The sequence below is a fragment of the Meleagris gallopavo genome, chromosome Z, assembly GCF_905368555.1.
Source record: "Meleagris gallopavo chromosome Z, MGAL_WU_HG_1.1, whole genome shotgun sequence".
NCBI lineage: Eukaryota > Metazoa > Chordata > Aves > Galliformes > Phasianidae > Meleagris > Meleagris gallopavo.
Window position 1 is genome coordinate 48,308,433 of NC_139435.1, and position 25,053 is coordinate 48,333,485.

At 40.0% G+C, this 25,053-nt stretch overlaps 1 protein-coding gene across 6 annotated transcripts in view; it reads left to right on the forward strand.

Moving 5' to 3' along the window:
• Positions 1-25,053, forward strand: part of LOC109364058 (uncharacterized) — a 75,529-nt gene that overhangs the window by 42,260 nt on the left and 8,216 nt on the right. For 5 of the 6 annotated variants that reach the window (XR_014880673.1, XR_014880674.1, XR_014880675.1 and 2 more), the window contains one exon: positions 10,869-11,070. Coding sequence is in view for 1 of the 6 variants with exons in the window: in XM_085214338.1 (XP_085070464.1) it covers positions 10,869-10,911 (43 nt within the window). In the remaining 5 variants the exon portion in view is untranslated. The remainder of the gene's footprint in view (positions 1-10,868; positions 11,071-25,053) is intronic. The other variant, XM_085214338.1, reaches the window with a different exon arrangement.

A 25,053-nucleotide genomic window follows, 5' to 3' on the forward strand; every position in this document is an offset into this window, starting at 1 on the left:
CCAATTCATTATACCATGCTGAAACTTATAAAACTCTACTTTTTCAAAAGCTTGCCCTTTTGATGATACTGCAAGTAATAACACAGTTGTACAGTGATGAATGGCAGTCCAGTACCCTTCCAGACTAGTTAGTGAATGGACAGTATTGAAAAAGAATTCATAATAAGATGACAATCTTTATGGTGATGATAATATAGTAAATCAACAGCTGGATTTATGCAAGATGTTTCATTATTTGTTTTCTAGATCTCTGCCAAGGAGACAAGTAGTACTGCATTAAACACATGGCTGGATGCCTTTCAGGAGTTATTTACAAGATGCTCCTGCAAATTAAGTATTTTTTTTTTACTTTTCTTCTTTGCTTGTGTATAAATAAAGGTGAGCTTGTGCTCATGTAATTTGGATGCTACAAAGTTTAGTTAATTTGTGTTTCTGCAGTATTTTGAGAATACAAAACCTCTTCAGAAGGGCACAATCTTTCTGCTATTTATCTCACTGTCAGTTATGACTGGCCCTCCTCTCACGCTGACACCAATGATGGTGAAATTTCTGCAGATCAGCAAAAAGTGCCATTTATGTGGCAAGAATTTGTTTTCGAGCTTATTTTTGATTGGCAAATACTGCTTCATTTCTATTCCTTTTCTTGTGCTACCCAGATACTATTTCTCGCCAGAGATTTGGAAACATCTGTAGTGTAGAGTGAAGCCCAATTGTCAAAGCTGCCAGCAGAGGTTCAAGTGGTCGCAGACAAGTCCAGGTGACCAACGCCAGGGAAGTGTTGTTGTTGAGCATTTTCCTTATTTAGAAGTGGTACCAGACGGCCTCCAGGGCAGCAAGCCCCCAGCCCTGGGGCACTGAGCAGCACCTAGGCAGGGTGGTGAGGACACCGCCATGCAGGCTTTCAGGAAATTAATTGTGCACCAGCAGGTAATTTGTTATGAGCAGTGTGAGGAGGCTTTTTATTTTTTTTGTGGAAAGGACTTGAATGTGTTAGTGTGAAGTGATTTATAATAACAGTACAGAAATTTCTGGAAATGTATCTGTGCGTGCTGGTGTTATTTCATGTCATTTTGAACTTGCTTGTCTTCAGGTGGTGTAAATGGTACCTGTAGGATGAAGCTTTGCCCTAATCATCATAACAATTTTGGCAGTGATTATACACGTCTTTAAGCTGGGCCGTCCTACAGAAATGGGCCAGTGTTGGCTCTCTTTCAAAAATAATAGGAAGCTGAATTTGCCATTTTTGCTTGCATTGCCCTGTGCGATACAGTACACAGTTTAGGACGCTGGCATCTAAAAATAGACCTGGGCTTTTTCCAGGAGAGTCAGAAAGTAGTACCCCTGTTGAAATGCCTTCCTAGAGTATAAAGGTAAACATTCAAGTAGAGCTCTTTGTACATAAATATTTTCTTGTGGAATCTAAGTGACTCAGTTCTCACAATGCAAAAAAAAAAAAAAAAAAAAAAAAAAAGACGAAACAGAATGGTGTGTTTCTTGCTTCCCATTTTATTTTGGGGGAATTTTGTAAGCAAGCTTTCTGCTGAACTCTGAATTTATTTAAAAGCCAACAAAAACATGTTTTAAATGATACATGCAACAATAAAAAATAAACAGTTTCCATGTAGACTTTCGATTGTTAAATTATTTTATGTCAAAAGCTAGGAAGTGAAATACTTCTAAATATAGTGCATAAGAATTTTCTTATCAGTTAATTTTTTTAGAAGCTCTACACTTAAGAGCACCATAGTAACAGCTCTGCAAGCTGATTCTTCATTACAGTTATCCACCGAGAGCTTCACTGAAGACATTTCCTCTGGGATCTGAGGGACTAAAAATCAATTCTGATAATATTAGAACAAATTTAAAGAGCAAAAAGCCCTAGAAAGTACGTGATGAATAAACAGGCAGATCTTTGTTCCCTATGTGGTCTTTTTCACCTCTTTTTTTTTTTTTTTCTTTGCTGTAAACAAACACAGTTGGGTTGGGGACATTAGCAACTCTTCATTCTTTCAAGGGATATTTTTTGGAAAAACGCAGAATGACACACTCTGGATTACACTGGTGCTTAATTTACACAGGTATGTTAGTTACCAGTATGCAATTATTGACCAAATGTGCTGTCACAGAATGTAAGGAAGGCATTGCCACCACCAATATGGGATATCCATGATTTGAGATGCCTACTTAATACACAATTTCTTTGAAGACTCCAATTTGCCTTACTTCTGTTCTGCCAGAGCTCTCCCGGAACAAATTAGCCTTAAAAACCCTTAGGGCTGATTCCTGATTTCGAGCGCTGACGCCACAAGGATCAGTGAATGCTTGTGCATTACATGGTGGTCAGTGTTGGGGCTGCATTTTGCATGGCACTGCAGCCTCTGCAGCCACATGGACGAACTTGTTCCAACCTAGTGCTTGGGTCTAACTCACCACATTCACTCAGTGAAGGCTTGGGCTTATTGTGTTATCAGCAATTAAACAGTGCATTGGGTGCCCCAGACAGGCTGGAGATTGGTGTTGCTGGAGGGGTGCCAGCAGAGGTGTTGCTCTCCACACTACTCTGTCATCACTGCAGCTCTGGTTCTGCCCCACAGCGGCAGCTGCACTAGGCAAAATAACCTGAATTCTCACCTTTCCTTAAGGAAACAGCTCAGGATAAATAACCTCTATGGTTCTAGGTGCTGCCACACCTGTGGGCTCTTGTGCTGAAAAAAAAAAAAAAAAAAAAAAGATGTCTATGGAAAACAAGAGGTTGACTCATTGCTTTTTGTGACTTTTGGACATTGTCTTCATCCTGCCTCATACATTTAGTCCAGATTGCAAGCAAAGACTGGTGCTGGCACTGCATGGGGTGCTCAGTACTGCTTCTATACTCCTACCACATGTTTCTCAGAGGTTATATTTTGGGAAATGCAGCACTGAAAGAGTCCTTAACCAAGGCACGCAGAGAGGAGAAATGGACAGACAGTGTCAGCATTTCTGAGAGCAGATCTGCAGAAATAAAAGAGATAATTGTCACTTATCTCAACTTCTCCTAAATTTTCCATGCTTTGCTATTTAACACTGTTTTCTCTGAAGGCAGAATGAAATGCAGCCTCCTTGAACTTAGTTTATTTAGCAGCTGGAAGATGAGGTGAGGGTGAGGCAGAGAATGGAGATGCTGTGCTGTGGGCACCACTAGTCTGCAGGACATGGGCATAAATGGGCTGCATCCCATTCCCCACATTCCCATGTTTCGTCTGCACCATTCCAAGCACTGAGGTGCCTAAGCGTAAGAGTGCCATATGTATTTCAGGACTCCTGGCTCCATGCAAAGGCAATGGTCTATACCAAATCTAAGTGTTGCAACATGATGTTGAAATCATATAGCTAAAAAATGACCTCAGCAGAACCCGAAGGAAGTGAGGCATAAGGTACACACTCATGCAAAATGCTCCACCATGATGGAAGTGGTGGTGGCCTAAGGTGCCATGTGCCCTTCGGAGCAGCTGCTATATGGGGCCTGTGACATCAACAGTCCTTACTTTCATGGGCAATAGTCAAGAAAAGAGCTGATAAAACCAAATGAGTGGAAGAGTGTTATGAAATAAGGTTGGATTGCACTTTTGTCTAGTTTGCCCTTTTAGCAAATGTTTAGATGATAATTCCCTCAAGACTAGAGGAAATGGTGAATTTTGTGTTGGAATTTGAGCAAAAGTGAGCACATATGGGGTGTACACTCAAGAAAGACAGAAGAAACAGGATGGACCATCAGACATCATGGGCTAAGAATGGAGAAAAAGTGAGGGGAGTGAGAAAAAGTAGAACACAAAGCCCCCTTCAAGGGTTGAGGAGACATTCTGAGATGAGAAAACCGTTGAAATGATGGCATAGATGTTATAAAGTGGTTGTATACCAAATTTAGAACCTGGGAAAAGACCTCAAAGGGAAGTTATATATGCCACACAGAATTTTATTTCAACATTATGTTGTGTTGGCTGGAGCAGTTCAAGATTAGCCTCTATATGATGCAACAGTAATGTTTCCCGGTTATTAATTATTATTTTTTTTTTGTAGTCCCTCTCACCTGGAGAACTCCAAACACTCATGTTATTAAAATCAGGGATAGATGAAGATTCAGAACTTTCCTAAGACAAAGACAAAGGGCAGTAAATACTGCCAAACAAGTGTATATAAGTAAGGGAAACGAAAGAATAGTGAGTTGTGGAATTGCCCATAGTTAATGTTCTTTGCTTTTAATTCCATTTTTAGCCCTCAACACAAATAAAGGTGTTGTAATATCTGATGTGAGCTCAGAAGGATATTTAAGAAATGTTATTTTGAGGCACATCTTCAGGACATGCAGCTGAGAACCCTGTGCAATTGTCCAGCACCATACAGAAGGCATTAGTAATATCTGGGCAGCACAAAACTTACCAGGGCAGAACAGTGTCAGCGCTTTCACCACAAAATCATCGTTGTTAAGCAGACAGAGAAAATGTCTGAGTCATTTGAGTCTGAGGGAGTGGCAACCATACAAGATGGAAAAAGAAAAAAAGAGTATTTCCAACCATTCTCTTGGTTAGAAACATGAATAAAATTAGTGCCAAAGAAAATGGAAATTTGCCATTCTGACAACTCATCACACAATTTTAAAACATCTTGAAAAGAAAAGCCAGCATTGGCTCTCTTCACAATCCAAGCCTACAGAATACAAAATCTTCAGAGAATGCCACGAAGCTGCTTGGTGATCTTTGTGCCATTGTGAGTTTGCTACACTTTTGAGATGAAGCCCCGGCAAAAATTTTACTGTGAAGCAGACTGTGAGTTCGATCCACAGCCCGCAGTAGCAGAAAAAGTGCTATTTGTTCCTTCCTAGTGACCAATGTTTGCTGGGTAAAAGCAGAATGGTGAGCTGCACAGAGGGACACACTGATTTGTGGAGCTGTGTAGGGTCAGTTGGTACTGCTCAGAGAAACAGGAGACATCAGCCAATGTGACTGTGCAGCAAAGGTCTGCAACAGAGCAAGGCTGGTGCAAAGAGCTGGAGGATAAGGTCTGCCAGCTGCCTTCTAAACAGAGCTGTTGGCTTGTTGCAGTAATAAACATCATATACAAAAAGATATCTTCATAAACTTTTATGCCCAGAGGACAGGGGCTGCAAGTGAGACTTCAGGCATTGCATTACTATTTTTCATTGGGTTCCCCCAAAAACAGAGCTGCACTGCGTCACGATGATTAGCTTATTGTCCCCATTTAGCTTTTCAGTAGGTGTGAATACTTCGGTGCTGATGCACAGTCAGTTTTCACTGGTGTTTCATCTACATTTCATCATGCTGGAAGAAATGACTCTTTTGGCATTTCTGAGGACTGCTGTGAACAAGATAGGCATGTTTCCTCATAGTTTGGTCACGAGTTGTAATGGTGCTCCTCTTTCATAGGGTGCCAACTCAATTTAGGGGAATTTTAGACTGAGCAGTATGCTATGTTCTTGTATCGAAGGGCTTGCTTTGAGCCTTTAGCTTGAATGAAGGTACACTATTCTGAGCAGAGGCTGTGTAATGGATACTCACAGTCAACTGATTTGTGGAAGAAAAAGACATTTATTATTTTCCTCTTCACACATTTCAAAAAAGGAGACAAGTTTGTTTCCCACATTACTTTTATATTGTTGCAAGGTGACTGATATCAGTACAGTGAGCCCCAGAGAGGAACACCAGATGTGGTTGTTGTTAGCAAGTATCATCAGTCTGACAGTAGGACAAACACAAATCGCAGCCTTTCTTATGGTTAAAAATCCCTGCTTTCCCCAAATGCCTGACATCAGGTGTCTTGGGGAGAGTTTTATAATCTCCCACTTTGTGATCAGATTTGAGGTCTAATGCCCTATCTTGGCTAAGTGTTTATTTTGTAAACTTGAATTGTTCTTCTGCCTCTTGTCCTTTGAAAAAGAATAACTGGTGCTATATGAGAGCTGGTTTCTGTAAGGCATGTATCTTAAATTTATTTCTATCTTTAAGTGGACTATGGCTTAATGTAGAGGAAAACCAGAAGGTCAATTTGCCAATATGCTCCAGCAGTGCTGACATCTCTCTTCTCCTTTCAGAGCACCTCCTCTTTTTTGCCCATCTCTCAGGGATACTCTCTGTTCATTAAGCTCTATCCTTCCTGAGACCAGTGCAGCTTGTCTTGACATAAAATCTTGTTTTCATCCCAGGCCATACGCATACAAATTGGTTAAGCTGCCACAGGTGATATTGCCGTGGTTCTGGAAAGCTGTACTGGAAGAACAAGATCCCTGAGGCAATTTAGCTTTACGCCCAACAGGGCTGGAAGATTAGGGGCTTCATCTTATCTGCAAATGTCTTCCAGTGTACCACTGGTGTTTACGTAAAAAGAGGGTCTATGTTGCAGGGGTTGCAAACATACATTAATGAAAATTCCTGCAGTGACTCGTGTCTTTGGTCAGCTCACTTGGGTGAGTTACGAGTGGCACGTGCCTGCTGGCTCCCATCAGTTCTCCAGGCAGGTGACACGACTCTGCTTTCCAGTAGGAATTCTGCATGAACACGTGTTGTGTAACGTAATACTGTGCCGCTCCCTTCCAGAGTCTAAGGATTAATGTTGTGAGAGAAGAACTGGCTGCTGCCGTATAGTTTAGTACTATCTAATGTGTTAGTCTTTAGATAATGTACTAAATTCATTAACCATGTTAAAAGTGGAGAACTACACCACTGAAATTGAGTCCATCAATGAAATAGTCCTCCTCTGGCCATTAATGAATTAATCTATTCTCACACTCCATAGATGATCTCGTATATTTCCCCCTTAAAATTAACAAGGATAGCAAGGCTGTATGCAGAGACACAGAGACAATGAAGCCTCAGAGAGAGACTTGAACACGTCAGGAAAGGTAATCTTTAACGATTGCTTAGGTCATGGAAAAAGACTTGGCTCACAGTTCTCAGATATCTGCCCTTGTTCACACAACAACTGCATACTTCGTAGGCCCATTCCAGACAGCTCTGGGGCAGGCAGTTCCCAATCCTTGACTCCTGATATGCCAACATAAGTTGACAGGACTTCACTTTATAGGAATTTAAGCATCTCTTGGGAGGAGGTTTCACTGGTCTGAGAAAGTAACATGCTGTTCTATGCTTTCTTCTGCTATATCTGAGTATTCCTTTCCCAAACCCTCCTAACATGCTTTCAACGTGGGTAGCCTATTGCTGGCTATAAGGTGTGGTCAAATCTTGAATTTGCCTTTCATTCAAGTACCCTTTACAATGATCACATCTGTCCTGACATGAAGTTTTGAAGTGGAGATGATATAACCTAAGATTAACAAAGATTTAAGGTGGATATATATATCTTTGAGGTTTCATGAAAAAAGGATTTTGCATTTTCAGATCTATGAAATTGCTTTGTTCTCCACATGCATTTTCAAAAGACAGAGGCCAACACATGTATACAATAACTACATACACAGTTTGAGATATGACTGTTTACACGGCTTCTGGTCAAACTTCATCTCCAGATGATTCTGCCCTTACCCTGAGACCAGCAGCAACTCCACTATACAAGGAAGAGTATGCAGAGGTTAAGTGCCAGCTTGTATACAGGAATGTCCTCCTCCTCACAGCTGTTGGAGTTCTGTGGTGTCAATCTCCTTCAGCCTCCTATGCCTTTAAGGTATATAAAGGATTTCATTAAAATGCAGCATTTTCTTGGTGGCAATGTGCAAACAAGATGCATTTGAGAAAAACTGGATTTTGTTTTACTTCTTCTGAAGCTTTTGAATGAAGCTAGTGCATCAACTACCTGTTTTTCCAGGTTCTTTGGTGCCAGTTTATTCAAGATCAATTAGTTACATGGTAGATATATTTCAAAAGATAACTGGGAAAAGTTAGGTCTATCAGAGCACTGTTCTGTGCATGAAAATACTCTGTGCACAGTGGCAATGCTGTAAGGCATAACGTGAAACTAAAATTTGAATCCATGTTGAGTTGTCATAAGAGAGAATATGCTACAAAAGAAAGGAAAATGCACAGTATCTAAAATGCTTTTGGAAAGTTGACAGCTGTCTCAAATGAAGGGTTGACTTACACCAATAAAGGGATGAGAGATTTTCTTGTAAATTTAGATTAAATGGCATCATAAATTTGGATAGCTGAAGACATAACTGAAAGCCTTGTGGCAGCTTCAAGTAGTGGCAGGGTTCAGTCAACCTAAAAAGAAAAAGAGGAGTGCAGAAAGGGAAGAGAAAGAAGTGGCTTTGAAAACTACATCAGAGCTCCAAGCACCACTGAGAAACATTTTGCTGAGGTTGCATGAAGTCTGCTGGGGGCAGGACCTCCTGCTTCTTCTTTCACTTTGAGAATGGAAAGGGAAGGTGGGGGTGAAAGAGAGTGCTGTCTGATGAAACTTTGCAACAAGGCTGGTCTGCACTTCATGTGCTTTTTGGCCAAAATGTCCTCTCCTCTCCTCTCCTCTCCTCTCCTCTCCTCTCCTCTCCTCTCCTCTCCTCTCCTCTCCCCTCTCCTCTCCTCTCCTCTCCTCTCCTCTCCTCTCCTCTCCTCTCCTCTCCTCTCCTCTCCTCTCCTCTCCTCTCCTCCTCTCCTCTCCTCTCCTCTCCTCTCCTCTCCCCTTTTTATTTTTCCTTATGCCAGTGTTTTGTTAAAACTAGCAGATCTGCAAACAGATGTTTGTTTAGATCCTGACAAACAATTATCAACCATCAAACAAATGTTTTCTTTCCCCAAAGCAGGATATCCATTTTCCTTTCCTTTCCTTTTATAAGAGTCTGTAAAAAGCCTACATTAGCAGAGTTAATTTAAGACTGTTATTAAAAAGCAAGTGCTACATTATCATTCTCATAGTCCTCCTTGGGGCCAGATCCCAATTCCTGGTTGAAACAGATTGATGAGAATAATTTCACTGATTTCAGAGGGGCTAACTCTGACATAGGATATTCAGCCTTCGCAAGCACATCCTCCTCTGGCCACAGTGGCTCCACCCTACCTGTGAACACTATCCTCATAGAAAGACTATATAGACCCAATGGCTTTATCAAACACTTTCAGCATCCTTGGAAACACTATGAAAAACTGTTCAGAATTTTTTGTTACAAGATTCTTTTTTCCCCAAGAGAAATTGGCTGTATTGCAATACTTTTTTTTTTTTTTTTCTTTTTTTTCCCCCTAAGTAAATAGATATAGTTTATATCTTCTGGCAGCAATAAGAAGGCAAAAATAAAACAAGCCCTCACAAATCTTGGCTAGATTAATCTTCCAGGGTTTGATCCCTTGGCAAAACTCTGTGGTTTGGCTTTCTCTCTTCTCTTAGTATTGTGTGTGTGTGCCTCATTTTCTTTGATTTCATAGCACTATTTATGTTTATCTGCTAGCTTTTTTCTCAGTTGCCAGTTCCTTTTCCTTTTCTAGATTCTTCAACTACTTGACAATTAAATGCCCTCCTTTTCTGCTTTTTTTAAACTTCATTTCCTCAGTGTCTGTTCCTCAGAACGGGACACTGTACAAGCCACCTCTTCTGCTTTGTCTCTCTTTCTTTTTTATTTCTTCCCTAATTTCCTTTATTTCCCTGTCAGTCACTTCTTCTTTCTTACTCTGCATTCGGAAGGATTCACTTCTCTGAAATTCTCTCTTCTTTTTTTTTTTTTTTTTTCCTCCTAGCCTTTTTACCTTGTGCTGTTAAGAATTTGTTGATATAATTTCTGCTATTTACGTTAGTATTTCCATAACAAATTGCAAAATTGGGTATTTTGGAAACCATGTTGAAATTGAAATTGCTCTCTTATCTTGCTAACAGGTTATACCTGGTAGTACAGGTTTTATCTTGCTACCAGGTTATTCCTGGTAGGTTATATCAGATAATACCTCCTGAATTTGAAAGAAAGAAGAAAGGAGAAAAAAAAAACAAAAAAACTCAACTGGAAATTGCAACAATATATCTTGTTTTCTTTAGCAAAATGAAAGGTGTATTTTCAGTCAAAAGTTTTTGTCATTGAAAAAAGGAATTCTGAAGCAAACCAGAGAATTTTCTCTTTTGATAAGGTCTGACAGAACTTCTTATTTTTAAATCCAAGAACTCTATGGAAGTAGCATATCTGATCTCACCACTGTCTTCTGAATTGAACCACTGACCTCCCATTGACTGAAGCAATGTTAGACCCACGACGTAGGATCTGGAAAGTAGCTTTCAATATGAGGGTTTAAAAACCTCTCGATATGGGGGTTTAAAAGCAAGAATCCTGTGCTGCTGAGGCTGCCTGGGGAAGTTTAGAGCTGCCTGTGCAGTCGAATGGAACAGATAGTCAGGATGCTAATCTTATCAACCTTCCCAGTTTGAGTTGTTCCTGCCTGTCATTGCTTGGCTCCTGGAGAAGAGTGTTCAGTCTGTAGCGATTGTGTCTGTGCAAGGAAGTACAAGTTATTTATCACCGAGTTGCTTTTGCAGAATCAAATCTGGATTTTTAAGACTATTTTATTTTATTTTTTCCAAAGTTCATTATATATTTTATCCTGTTTGGTAGACATTGTTCTAAACAATGTTTAATGAAAAAAAGTGGATTTAGCAGAGTCCAACAGAAATTGTTAAACATATATTTATTTTAAGTACTGAAAATTAAAAGGAGCATCTTAACTTAAACTCTGATTTGGTGTCCTGCCAATTCAAGCAAAGATGAATGAGGGGTATTAAAAATGAACACGGTTCTTATTTTTGTTGGTTACATGGCCACCTTTCTCACTACATTCATCAGTTAGCAAAGTCTGCTTTCAGCAGTGGAAATTTCATTATCACTTCTAATTCTGGTTTTGTAACACATTAAAGTTTCCAACAGTTAATGACTCTGGTTTCTTTCCCCGCAGGTCTACCTTTCGTGAAAGAACACGGAAGAGGAAAGAAATGACAGTAAGACTGAATTATGAACTCTTAGAAGTTGAGAACAAGAACTGATTGTATTGTGAAAGCTGAATTCACTACTTGCGATTAACGCCGGCAATAGCAGTTGGCGGTGATCGCATGCATGAGATTGCTGAAGCAGATGGAGCACATGTATTACTCACACAGGTTAGGAAAGACAAAAAGAAAACATTTATTCCAGTTTTCACTGCAATGTTTAAAGAGCACCACAAACACAACTTTAAAAGCCTGAATTGCTTGGAAAATGACACCAGGGGTTCACTGCCTTCTCTGCAGCTCCCCTCAAACTCGAGACAGAGACTGTCCTATTGTAGAAGTAGGTTTTCTTCTCCTCAAATCTGGGCACTTCTGGTCCTGAGATGAGTTGTGTCCCTGTCATTGCCATCCTACTTTGGTGATGACTAAAATGAAGACACCTCAGTTACTTCTTGGGCATCTACTTGAGTCAACTATCACCTCTCCCAGGGTCATCCTGCTGCAATAAAGTCTCCCAGAGGTGTTACAGCTCTTAATTACATTGTCTTCAGAGTGCTCAGAGGTTCACTGACAGAAGTGATTTCAGCATGCAAAGCACTGCAGCAACATAAACTAATCTAGATAGTAGAGGTCAGTCCTGTCTGTCTACGTTAACCTAACAGCCTGTGCTTTTCCTTCTTCCTTCACCATTTGCCAAAACAGATACGATTTGTTTTTTCTTTGATCCCATGAAGTTGACAGTGACAGATTACTTTCAGTTTCTCATCCTGAGCCTTCCCACTTTCCTGGTGATTTGACCCGTGACATTAGGAAGATCTGTAATCACAGGCAGCTGCCTCTCTGAGTAATGTGTAGATACTGCGGGATTGGTGGTATAGGACCACACAAGTCACTGTCTTCCCAGCAGAGCAGCTGGGTCCTGCAGATCAGAGGTGGAAAATATCCTTGTGAAGCTCAAGGGTTTTACAAAGGTTAAATTGTTCACAAGGCATCTCACTTCTCTAAAATGTCTTTAAAAAAAAAAAAAAAAAGTCAAGATTTCAGAGTATTTTGAATGTACATATTGGAGACTCTGATAACGGGGATCCTATTTAACATGAACACTAGTTTTGCAATATTTTAATATCCAACTGTGCTACCAGGAATAGATTTTTTTTTTTTTAATTCAGTCTTCAAAAAATGGAAAACCTGTTGAGAGTTGGTTTTGATTTGTGGAGGGTATGACTCCACTCTTCTGGGATCCAGCAGTTTGGTACCAAACAGATAACCAAGTCCAAAGGCAATAATAGGCCCAACAATACTCCAAAAGCAGTACTCAATAGTACAAAACCAGATGATAACTCATAAAGTCATATGAATACAGAGCAATTCATGCTGGAGAGGACCTCAGGAGGTCTCTTCTCTGACCTCCACAAAGGAGTGCAAGCTTGGAGAGAAGACAGGGAAGATCAGGGATTTTCCAGACCCATCTCAAAAAACATCTCATCCTGGAGACTGCACAGCCTCCTTGGACTGCTTTCCCCAGCCTGGAATCCTCATGGGGGGAGAGATTCTCCTTGTAACTTCAGCAAGCATATCTTGTCCTCACACCATGTCCCATTGCAAAGGGCATGTCTCCATTTCCCTTGTTAGTTACCTGAATGGTCAGCTCTATTCAGTCTTACCTGTAAGTTGATGGGAGAGCGCTCCAGCAACTCTTCCGGGTCACAAATAAAGATGATAAAGAGGTCGATTCTCACAAACAATTGGGCAAACAGTCACCACTGATACCAGTCTGATATGTCAGTACCGTTTGTTTGGAGAGTAAAAGCAAACTCTAAGAGAAACAAGAGTCTGGCAGATGAGAGAGCTCATGGACAAAATCTTGTTGTTATGTATGAGGCATGATGCTATTCTGTACTGCATTAGACAAAGCTTGTCCACTGAGATTCACTGATCTAAATCTGTGAATCTCTAACCTTTACAGCTGTCAAAACCTGTTCATTTCTATAACACCCTGCTCAGAGTCTAACTAGTCTGATTAAAAGCAAAGTGATTGGATTATATAGTTATAAGCCGTTTCATGTAAGAAATAATAAATCATTAATGGCATCATATTTTTAAGAGTTCTCCAAACTCTTTTAGCAAATGGCTGACCAGAGAGATCAGGATTTTTAGAAGTGAATCATCAAACCTATTGTAAAATCTCCTTTAACAATATTACTACTATGTCTCCATGGGCTTACAACAGTTGTCACTAGAATTGATTTCTGGAAAAGACTTCTCAAGGAACACATAGATACTTTCAGTACAAAACTCCTGCACTGTAGCTTTCTGATTCTCGTGTTTGAAGGCTTCCAGGACAAGACACAGGGCATGGTATTTAATTTAATTTTCATTCAATTGTGTTTTCACAAACCAAGATGTTTGCATAGCCTTCGAAGACACAGTAGTCAGTTTATGTAGTACTTTGGTTGTCTCAGCAAGGATAATTTCTTGTTGTTCTTGGTTGAAATTTGTGAATCAGCTAACGGCTGGTGGTGCTAAAAAATCATGAGACAGTGTCAGCAAGTTCTAGGTTAACGCTACTTATGCAAACTAACCTATTCTGTTATCCAAAACTTTTGTAGGTAAATTAGCTACAGAAATCTTGCAATGTACAGGAAATAGTCTAGATTTAGGGACTATCTGAAAGTTCTAATAAGCAGCAAAAACTTATTCTTTACTTGAAGAAATTTCCCCGCATTACACAATACACAAAATAACCTATATTTTGACTGGAATGCAATATGCATACATGCTTAGAATTTTCTGTTCAAAGTTCTGTATATTGTTATATCTATTTTGGAAGAAGACTTTGGAAACTTTCCTATGAAACTCTCAAAAGTCACTCTGAAATGAAGGTGTTCATATGTGCCCATAGGAATAGCACCATCTGTGTCATTCTGCAATTATATAACACCAATTTTATTCTATCTTCTACATTATATTCCGCTGAGATTTCTTGATGCAACAGAAGATCACAAAATTGCTGCACCCAGGTAAGTGCAGCATCTGTGTAGAAGGAAACCCGACTGAATGCCCAATTACAAGGTCTGTTTTAAGTACAACATATGTGTGTTCTTGAGATTATGGAATTAGTAGTGTAGAAACTTGTTCACACTCTGCTCAGTGCAGCATGAATTTTCCTGGACTCCAAAACTTAACACGCATGGTGCTCTGTCCAATTCAAGTATGGGAGAGGAGATAATACAAGATGTCTGAGACATTTCAGGCTAGTGTAAAATCTCTTGAGCTCTTTCTGATTGTCTTGCACGCCAAACCCTTATCAAGGACACTTCTTTTTCCTGCAGACAAAATTGAGAGAAAAATTGTCAGCTTGTCCACCTCTGTGGAGACTGTTGTATATGTATAAGACCTTGGCATATAGGCAAGCCTGGCTGTCCTTCAGTGCACATGCTAAATGCAGCGAGTCCCAGGCTACCTGGAAGTGCTGCAGACAATGCACATGTTTCTGCTTAAAAGTGTCTAATTCACGGCTGCATTCACAGCACAGCTACAGCATTTGTTTGCAATTTCTGAATATCTGTGTCCAGTAATCCTGCTTGAGCTATTGGTATGGACCTGTTTCTAGTGATCTGCCAGACATCCAGAAATCCCAGCATCCAGAACTTCTTGAAAAACAGACATATTTCTCAGCATTTAGAGAATGAAATCAGATATAAGGAAACGTGGATGGTATAATACAGCAACTCTTACTGCAGTTGGCAGACATAGCGTCTACTTGTCCTCCTTTTATGCAGGTTGACACACTTTCTGAGTAAACCCAGTAACTTACACCAAATGAAAGTAAATATTTTCAAAATATACCCTCCATATCTGTTTTTTAAAGTCTTGTTAGGAAGTAAGAATGTAGATGGACTTACAAAAGGAATAACAGCAAAAATAAGAATCATAGAATCATAGAATCACTCAGGTTGGAAAAGACCTTAAAGGTCATCAATTGCAACCATGACCTACGCCATACTAACCTAACTCTAACAACCCTCCACTAAATCATGTCCCTGAGTACCATGTCCAAATGTTTTTAAACATATCCATGGATGGTGACTCAACCACCTCCCTGGAGAGTCTCTTCCAGTGCTTAACCATCCTTTCTGTAAAGAAGTGTTTCTTGATATCCATCCTAAACTTACCGGGCACAACTGGAGGCCATTTCCCCCTGTCCCGTCACCTGTCACCAGTGAAAAGAGACCAATCCTGCTCTCGCTGCAGTCACCTTTCAGATATTGGAAGAGAGCAATAAGTCTCCCCTCAGCCTCCTTTTCCCCAGATTAAACAGCCCCAGTTCCTTCAGTCTCTCCTCATAGGGTACATTCTCTAAGCCCTTCACAAGCCTTGTTGCCCTTCTTTGGACTTACTCCAGCGCCTCAATGTCCCTTCTGTACTGAGGGGCCCAAAACTGAACACAGTACTTGAGGTGAGGCCTCACCAAGCCGAGTACAGGGGCAGGATGACTTCCCTAGTCCTGTTCATCACACCATTCCTGATACAAGCCACAATGCCATTGGTCTTCTTGGCCACCTGGGCACACTGCTGGCTTATATTCAGATGGCTGTCCATCAGTGCACCAAGGTCCCTTACCATCAGGCAGCTTTCCAACCACTCCTCCCCAAGCCTGTAGGATTGCCTGGGGTTGTTGTGACCAAAATGCAGGACTCGATACTTGACCCTATTGAAATTTATACAATTTACCTGGGCCCATTGATCCGTCTATCTATGTCCCTCTGTAGTGCCCTTCTTCCCTCAGGCAGATCAACACTCCCTCCCAGCTTGGTGTCGTCTGCAAAAACTTGAGGCTGCACTCAACGCAGATATATCAATGAGCATTTCCATCAAATAATGCATATTTTCTTACTCTGTATCAATGTTTAGGAGATGTAATTGCTTGCATAATTTTCTATGTTATTAAAATGATATATTAAATATGTGATGGTACATAAACAATAGAGCTTTGAGAGGATCCCACAGAATAAAACAATCAGAACCTCGTTATCCTGTGGAGGCTGCAAATACCAATCTTGCCTACAGGGAAATACAACATAACTCTGTGTGGAAGAAGCACTTGAGTAATTTTTCCGAAAACAAACACTTAAATGCAGACTCTCAGAAGCCAAAATATCGCTGACAGTGACCGTCTGCCTTGGAGGTTTTATGTTTTCTCTTCCTCTGTACAGTTCCTTTTCCTCTGGTTGGCCACTTTGTGTTGACACCTCAAAGCTAAAAGCCGTTCGTTTCCCTCCCACTCCTCTATTTGCTTTTCTATCCCCACACGCTGGACATGCGAGGTGGAGCTGCCTTTGCACTTCAGAGATCAGCTCGATAGGAGGGCAGCGGAAATCAAACAAGCCTTCAAAGACACATGGGCAGTGAGGCACCCACAAAATGAGCACGCAGATCCAGAACGAGATGGGTGGCCAGCTCTGTCCCAGACAGCCCATCAACAGCCTAACCACAGGTCAGACCAACCCCAGTGCTGCTCAAGCTCTCCTCTGGCATTTGCCACGAGGCCAGATATTTCTGCCTAAGGAATTTCCTCCACAGGGATTGCCTTTAAAGAGGGTGGGGGAAGTCAGCCGCCTAAAGAAAGTGCACACATATGTGACAGAATGTAAGACTTTAAAAAACAACAACAAACAAACAAACAAACAAAACAAAAAACTACCTATATTCTTCTAGCTTGTTTCCCCTCAGCCTCAACTTTCCTAGCCAGAGAAGAAAAATTGTTTGAAAGCTCATAAAAGTTGTTTTCCTATGTAAATGAGTTTAAGGGATTCTGCTTATTCAGTCCCTGCCCATTCTGTAGCCAGCAGATGTACGCAAAATATTTCTGGTTAAGACCAGCTTATTGAAGTCACTTTTTATTGTTCTTCACTTCATTTCACTGGTGTAATACAGAACCTATGTACTTTTGGCAGGTGGTGAGCCATATTATTTTTTTTATCAGTGCTATTGTACCCAAGCTAGAGACTTGCTTGAACCAAAATGATCATGAAATAGATAAAGAAGGGCCCTTTCCCCAAAGATCCAGTGGTCTAAGACAGTAGGCAATGTGTCCACATTCACTTAATACAAAATTTACTGTGATTTGTTTGATTCTTGCTTTATGCAGGCACCCACAGGGCTACTGGTTGGAGTCTCAGTTGGCAGATTAATCCACTCACATGCAGTCCTCATGGCAGGGCTGGGCCTCTACCCGAGCTTTCATTTTTCAGCTATTCTCTAACATCAGTCTGTGCTTTAAAGTGAATTCCAGCAAAAACCCAAAAGCCCATGCTAGATGTACCTCGTCTCTTTTCCTTCTCTTTCGGCTTTCATGCCCACTTACACTTCTGTCTGTTAAACAGAAATGACTGGTTTTGTAATAAGGAAAAGTGTGATTTCCAACTCTTGATCCAATTTCTTGTTAACAGAACTCTGAGTATAAAATACATGTAGGAACTTGGACAAGGTGTCGTTTTGAGGAACCAGCAGAGAAAATGTGCTTACAGCAAAGATTTTTGGAGGTTTGGTTTGAGGTATATGGGCAGGTTTCCTAGGGTGAGCTATCAGGAGGAAGAGAAGGAAACCGGTAAAGTTAGCAGGGATTTTGCCTGTCATTGTGAGCATATGAGGGGAGAAGTGCCTCACACTTTTGTGTAATTAGCTTTCACTAAAATGTGCAGTAAAATCTTTGATTTATACATGCCTGCAGTTTCCAATCAGCTAAGCTGTGTGCTATGCAGTTGTAAAGTATCTTTGATACTTACTGACTAGAACAAGGCAGGCATTGACTTTTTGTCAAAAAACAAAGTGAAATGCTGCATAATCTCCGTGTTATGGTTCCTGTTCTAGTTTAATCTACAACACTGGGAATTTGTTATACAACAAGAAGCACATTTTAAGAATTGTCACATTTTGTAATTCCTTTTTGTGTTTGGAGTGTCACAAGCATTGTGGCTCTGGTTCAAGCCAACTGCAGCCTGGAAAATGAAATATAATCTAAAAATACCATAAAAAATGGAAATTCTTAGCGTTAATCTCATGAGAGTCTTTTACATTCTGTAGTGAAGCTATCTGAACCTGAAGGAGACTGCCTGGAGAACAAGGATCTTTACTGTTGTTTGTAGCTCATCGCATCAATCCAGACTTCCGTGAGGGTCCTGTTCAGGAAAGGGTCTTTGTGAACAGACATTGCTCCAATTGCTCCACCTAAGTATCTGTTGAAGAACCTGAATAGGTTTTCTTGGCAGAGAGGCTCTCTCTTGAAGGGAAGGACAAAGGGCGGTGCCAGTGAGGATGATGAGCACGAGACTGGCTCAGTAGATACAGGCTAATATTTAATGTGCAGACAGTCTGGATTGTAGCTCCACTCCTGCTCCTGGTTTCTATGAAAAATATATCTCTTACTTTGTGCAGCAGGTTCCTGACTGTGTGATGGAAAGTATAGCTCTGATAGAAGAATTGCAGTGTCATTTACAAAGAAAGGAAGGAGAAAGGCTGCCTAGTGAGGTTGTAGATGCCTCCTGCCTGGAAGCATTCAAGGCCAGGCAGGATGGGGCTTTGAGTCACCTGGTCTAGTGGGAGATGTCCCTGCCTACATCAAGGGGGTTGGAACTAGATGATCTTAAGGATTCCTTTCAACCCAATCAATTCTATGGTTCTTTAATTCTATATGGAATAAATCCATGCAATACCAGGCAAAAGGGAGAGCTGGAACCCTTTAGTCTTGTGCAGATCCATCTGTCAAGCTGGACAACACCTACACATGGACTTCTAGCAGTGTTAGAGGAGAGAGGACCCAGCAGTAAAAGCTTTGCAGCTTCAGGTGACTGAAGATGGTATGCCAGTGTCACGTATATGAAGTGGAAGAACTGACTGGACCTTTCTGCCCCATTGCCGCTCTTTCAGTTAGGCAAAATTCTGTAATTTGCACAGATTGTATGGCAGAGCTGAATAGGAACATATAAAATTTGCAAATCTGCATTAAAAAAGTATCATGCTGCCAAAATCATTTGTATTTATAACACATCTAATGCTCTTAAGCAGTCCTGTGGGTGAACCTGAAGGGCTGAAGTAGTATTTTTATGCTAATATGCTGTAAAATGTCTTAGCAAAATAAGCAAGTCCCTCTGCAGTGGGTGTTTATTTTCCTTGATATGATTTAGAAGATTATCATGTGACAATCTTTTGTGTTGCATTTGTAAAATGATCACTAGGAGAATAGCACACTATTATAATACATTACAATCTAAAGTTGCTTGAGCAGCAGAAAGCTCCTAATACAGTGCTTCACAATGGAGCACTTAAACAGTTTAGTACAGCTTTCATGTACAGTATTTTAAAGAACTGCTATGAGCCCTGTTTGCAGTGCTTTCAGGAAAGCAGGGTAATATTGAGGAGAAAGCTCCTTACCAGAGAGCTTCCTGTCACTGAACGATCATGTTGCTGTTCCAGCAAATCCAGGTGGGAACATTTTCAAGGAAATGTCGAATACTTCTCCTTTTGCCCAGAAACAGCATAGCTATTTTTAGGGATATTTTCCATTGGCCTGCAGCACATTTCAGTTGCTGTAGCATAATGGAGAGTGGCATATTGTATGTTACGTTGAATTGAGAAAATGACTATGTTGCATCATGTCTGTATTTGGCACTGACGGATGCTGAGATATTCATATTTCCTCATACTAGTGCCAATTTGTATGCAACGCAGATACATCATAAATAGCATGTGGGGTATGGGATGCATCCTGCACTCCTTTGCCCCCGAGTCAGTTGAATGTCGCACTGCGATTGTGTATGGCTGGAGGCGCTCCCACTGTGTCCGGGTCATAGTCTGTTTGTGGTCATGAGGCTGAGATTGCGTAAGTATTGCAGTGCTGTTAACCTAATGATCACCACGGACTGAGTAACGGGGACATCATGGGCTGATGTCATAACTTTTTGCTTTCAGAAGTGGGAGACTTTAGTTTTCAAGATTGCCATTATTGCAACCTTTCTGTACATGTATCTCCATTCCCCCAGAAAATGGCGTGTCTTTTATGTGCAGATCTCAGCAATAACCAAGAAAAGACTTTCTGATTTAAATTGGAAAGATCAGCTACACTCTGTTTGGCAAGCTGAACTGCATATTAAAGTCACTTTTGATTTAGTCATTTTAAGAGATCTACCCCTTTCACAATTGCTTTCTTTAGCCCTTGACAGTGAGCTAAGGATGCAGTTCATTTTGGTCTTATTTAGAGAAAATTGCAAATAAAAATATTTCCAAAAGTTCTGAACTATTTTTTAAGTAGTTGGTGAATACTGCATGAGTGAATTAATTTAGGCCGGCCAGCTTGCCGCATTGAAAATAAGATTTTAAATGGCTCTAAGAACAGCTGTGTTGGGAGAAATTGGGGCAGAGGCCCCTTGACCTCAGCATGCTGCTGGTGGGGACGAGTGGCTCCATTAGCACTGATGGGGACTTTGTTACAGACTGGAGGTTATTATTTCAGTCAGAATGAAATATCAGTTTAACCCTGTATTCTCAGCTGGTGTTGAGTTAAGTAGCTGCTCATTAGAGGGTAACGTCTATCCTATGGACTGCAGCAATGATTGGGATTTCATGCCCTCATATGGTTCCTGTTGCTGCTTGATGTGTAGTATGATGTTGTGCATATCTTTAAAAAATGAAGACATGAGCCACATTTTTCTCTCCTATCTGTTTGAATGCAGGTTATAACATGCAGCACTACCACTGCTCAGTACTATCACACTTAATTGTGCTTGGTGATCTGAACATCACTCAAGTGGATCTTGCACACTTCATGATGAATGCTTAATTAAAAAAAAAAAAAAAGAAAAACAAAAGAAAAACAAAAACCAAAAAACCCACCACCAAAACCTGAAAATAACAGATCATTTAATTTTCTAATCAATTTACCAGATACAGGCTGTGAGGTATGGAAATATTTTGAGCATTTTCCATGTTTTTTAATGAAGTGTTACTCCAGTGTGAGGCGGATGCTGCAGTCCAGCTGCTGCAGCAGCAGTGCTCTGCATGGACATATACACCTCCAGACAGGGGCAGATGGCTGCAGGCACAATTCTCCATCTTTTAATATTTTTTTCCCTAGTGGATAAACACCTACAAAATTTCAGCAATATGAGTGCTACTATTTTGCCTTTTCACAGTGCAGGAGGTGGATGTGCATCTTGCAGGAGCTCTGTAGCTGGGAGAAACCTGCCAGTCAGCATCAGGGTATGTTTTCTTCTCTACAACCTGACCTGCTGTTTCCTCCTCCCTTAAAGTCCAACTTCTAAACCAATGATATTCTGTGCAGACACAGCCTGAAAGCTGTGGAACAAGTTTTTCCTTTTGTTGCAGAGTGACTAAGATAATGGGGAACACACTACCAATATTAAAACAAATGTGCGTCAGATCCCCAGAGGTCTTGGATGCCATGCATGCAGCATTTCCTCCAAACATCTGAAAACCAGCATCATTGTTCTTCTGGAGCAAAGGAAACAATAGGACACATCCATAAATTCCTTCAGAGAAGGGCAGAGATGCGTATGAAGCAATAGGATGCAGACCTCATGTTTGGACACTAAATGACATACTGCGTGCAAGAGGCTCATTGGAGTCCTCCCTTCCCAGATATTCCTTGTGAACACACACATGCATACAGGCTTCTTTTCTTTGGAAGAATTTTTCTCTGTGTGTGTTTGTTTGTTTATTTAAATTAATATACTCTCAGAATTATTCTCTGTGGCTACAGAGCCTTGAATGAAAAATAAATGCTTTCCTCATATACAATCTTAAATTTTTAGGAGCACAGTACGTAGCACTCAAGTGGGGTGGAAGCTTGTAAATGTCCATAGGATATCAGCATTCCAAGCTCCATTAAACTAGGATGTAACTAGGAGGCAGTGGCAGAGATTGGGAATTGATTTTGTTTGGAAGGAATTATTTCAAAGTGACTCCATAAAACAGAGAGTATGTTGTAATATAACTGAGAAAAATATTCCTTACCCTGCAAAGCAAGGGACATACATTGTTTGAATAGTTCTGACTCAATATTTCTTGTTTTGCCTCTATTAACATTATAACCATTTTGGGTCAAATAATAGATATATAGTGGTAAAAGTGAAAGTGAAAAGAAAGAATACTGTATTCCCCAGGACACTGATTCGTTTACATGATTAGAAATCAGAGCTCAAATATATTTATACTTTAAATAAGTGCACAGTGAATTAAAGCATAACTGACATGAAAAGAAGGAATCAGTGGCGTTAAGCTTTCCTGGGAGATGCTGAGCACTTTTGACTTTTGGTAACATCTCTAGGAACTGTATGTATTTTGTGGCCATAGAGGTTCACCTCTACGGAGATGGGGAAATTGCCTATCAACATTGTTAAAGAAAAAAATTGCATTTTAGTTGAGCCACCTATACAGAAACAAGTGTTACTTGATATTTTATTTTATTTTATTTTATTTTATTTTATTTTATTTTTTAATTTTTTTTGGGGGGGGGGGGTGAAGGGGGGAAGTCTTCAAAAAGTGTGCGAGAAAGGTGCCTTGTCAATCTTATAACAAAAAGTTTGAAAAAGTCTGTAACAATGGTATCTGCTCTAGGAAGTGTTTTTTCTTCATAGTCTCCAGAAGAGTCCTCTTAACAGCATTCCTAGGTCTAATCCTGCTTTCCTCATGATCCAATACACGCACCAGGTAACCCCCCCTCCCCCCGATCCCCCATTCCCCAGTGAAGGAGAGCTAGAAGTCATTTTGCTGAGTTGCCCCATGAGGCTGTTATTATCATGGAGAATCTTCAGAGTTCCAGGTCCTCACAGATGTTTCTGCACTAGTTCCAGTCCCCTGTGAGTGTAAATTTCACCAGTTCTTGGAGTCTTTTCAAGACTTTGCCTCCTCATTTCTTTCTGTATTGCAGTATATCTGGATTGATGAAGCTCTCTGGTACTCCTTGGTAAAATTACTAGAAGTGTCTGAGGGTAGTGAGTGACAAAGAGGGAGAGATCAACCAGAACAAAATTATGGTAGTAATTATTGGGAGCTCCTTCTGTCCTTTTATATAATATTTATTTAATGTATTTTTAATAGATTGGATATTGGAAGCTTTTATGATTGTTCTGACGTTTAAACTCTATTCCTGGAAGCTCAGAGCTCGGTCAGTGTTTGACCTTTTGAAGCTGTGCCAAGTAGTTTAATTAATAATTACTCAACTTATTTATTGAAATTGAGGTTTAACAGAACTAGGCAAAACCTTTTCTATGCAGTCTAGTAATTGATACAGAGGCCTTTCTAGATGGGACAGATATTGCTGTTCATGCATGAAATGTTGTTACTTTATTAATATGGCAAACCTAAAAATAAGTCCTTGAATACTTTTATACTGTGCTGAAATTGAGTCCAGTCACACACAATGTCAAGTGTTTTCTAACTTAATATTTGGGAATCCAGCCAAAAAACTGTGTTTTTCTGCCAGAAGTAGAATAACACACCAAGAATATTTCAGTACTCAACAACATTCTTATTAAAAGAACAGAGCCCTTAACAAGTTCTGCATTATTTTGTCTCTCTCTAGGTAAGGTGTTATCTAAAACGCTGAGATCTGCATGTAGTTTGCATGCATTTTGTGAAAACTGAGGCTAATTATATAACTATTTTTAATCATTAACAGCTTACGTCATTGTAGTCTCATTTGCTTTTAAGGCATTTAATACTAAGTTCACCAAATTTGGCTGCGTAGAGTCAGACTGTTGAAACCAGTCACAGGGAGTTGGATTCCTTATGTATATACAAATCCTCCATAGCAGAAGAAGGTATGTAGAATACCTCAAACATGGCCGACACAAAGCAGAGGCTGCTGGCAAATATCTCCTTGCAGTGGGATTCCACATGATGCTGCAAACACTAACAACCGATCCTTACGTGAGATGGCTGCATGACTGCACAGTTGTTATTTTCTCCTTATAAGGATTTCGATTAGATTCTATTTTCCAAAGCTGAATTCTCAAAAATGCTCAGCAGCGTGTTCACAGTGAAATCAATCATTGACTTTACTGAAAGCAGAGTAAGACTCTCAAAACTTCAAGAACATGTGGCTAGAGCTTATAGAAAGACCCTCTATGCATACACAGAATAGTATTCCAGGCAAAATAGCAGGGAAATTTTTCTTTATTCTGTTAGAATATTCGAGGGTACCTACTAATATTTTCAGAGGCAAATATGTTTATCTACACTTAATAAAATGCTAAACTAGTCATAATCAGGATTTCAGAGCCTAATACATATAAAATAAAGAATCCATAGAATATTCTTGCAAGGTTCATTTTACACAGCAGGAAACTGAGGTAGAAATTTTGAAGTGACTTGAACAAGAACTGCAAAATTGAAAATTTCAGGCTTGCCATTGCCAAAATTCCCTAGGAATTTTATAGTGTAGGTTTTTTCTCTAAAACTGATTTCCTAGTTGTTAGCTGCCATGTGAATTTATGCAGAAATATATATATATGACTCCTTATTATACAGTGTTTGCTTTACAGGTTATACACATGGTTAGATAATTTAGTGGTTACTTTAGTGATGCTCTAAGAGCATTCAAAACAGGTGACAGCTGCTTATGAATAGTATTTAATAAATTTCAATCTGTGGCCTCTTGAGATTATAAAAAAGCAGTTCACTGTTTTATACAGATCACTGCAAAATTACCTGATAGAATTATAAAACAAATAATTCAAAGCAAGACAATCAATAGTAGCAGGTTGTCCTCAAGAGGCACCTGGATTCATGAGCAATAGATAAAAGAACAGCCACGGCTGTGTTTCTGGTGTTAGAAAAATTGACTGTGTTGACATCTGTTTACTTGGGGAAGAAAGCAAAAGACACATTCTGAGTTGTATTTTGCAGAGCAAAATTACAATTTTTGCCCTATTTTTGCCCTTTCCTCTTGAAAAGGAAAAATAAAGTTACGCAAATACATCTGCTGGCTCTAGAATATTGAGTTCATTATAAATAAACAATTTGTTTATGATGATATGATTATAAATTAGTGATATACTCACAGTGCATAGTCAGCACAGAAATTCTCATGATCTCTAGAGGAAAAGTGAGCACGGGATTCTTTGCTCTTTTCAT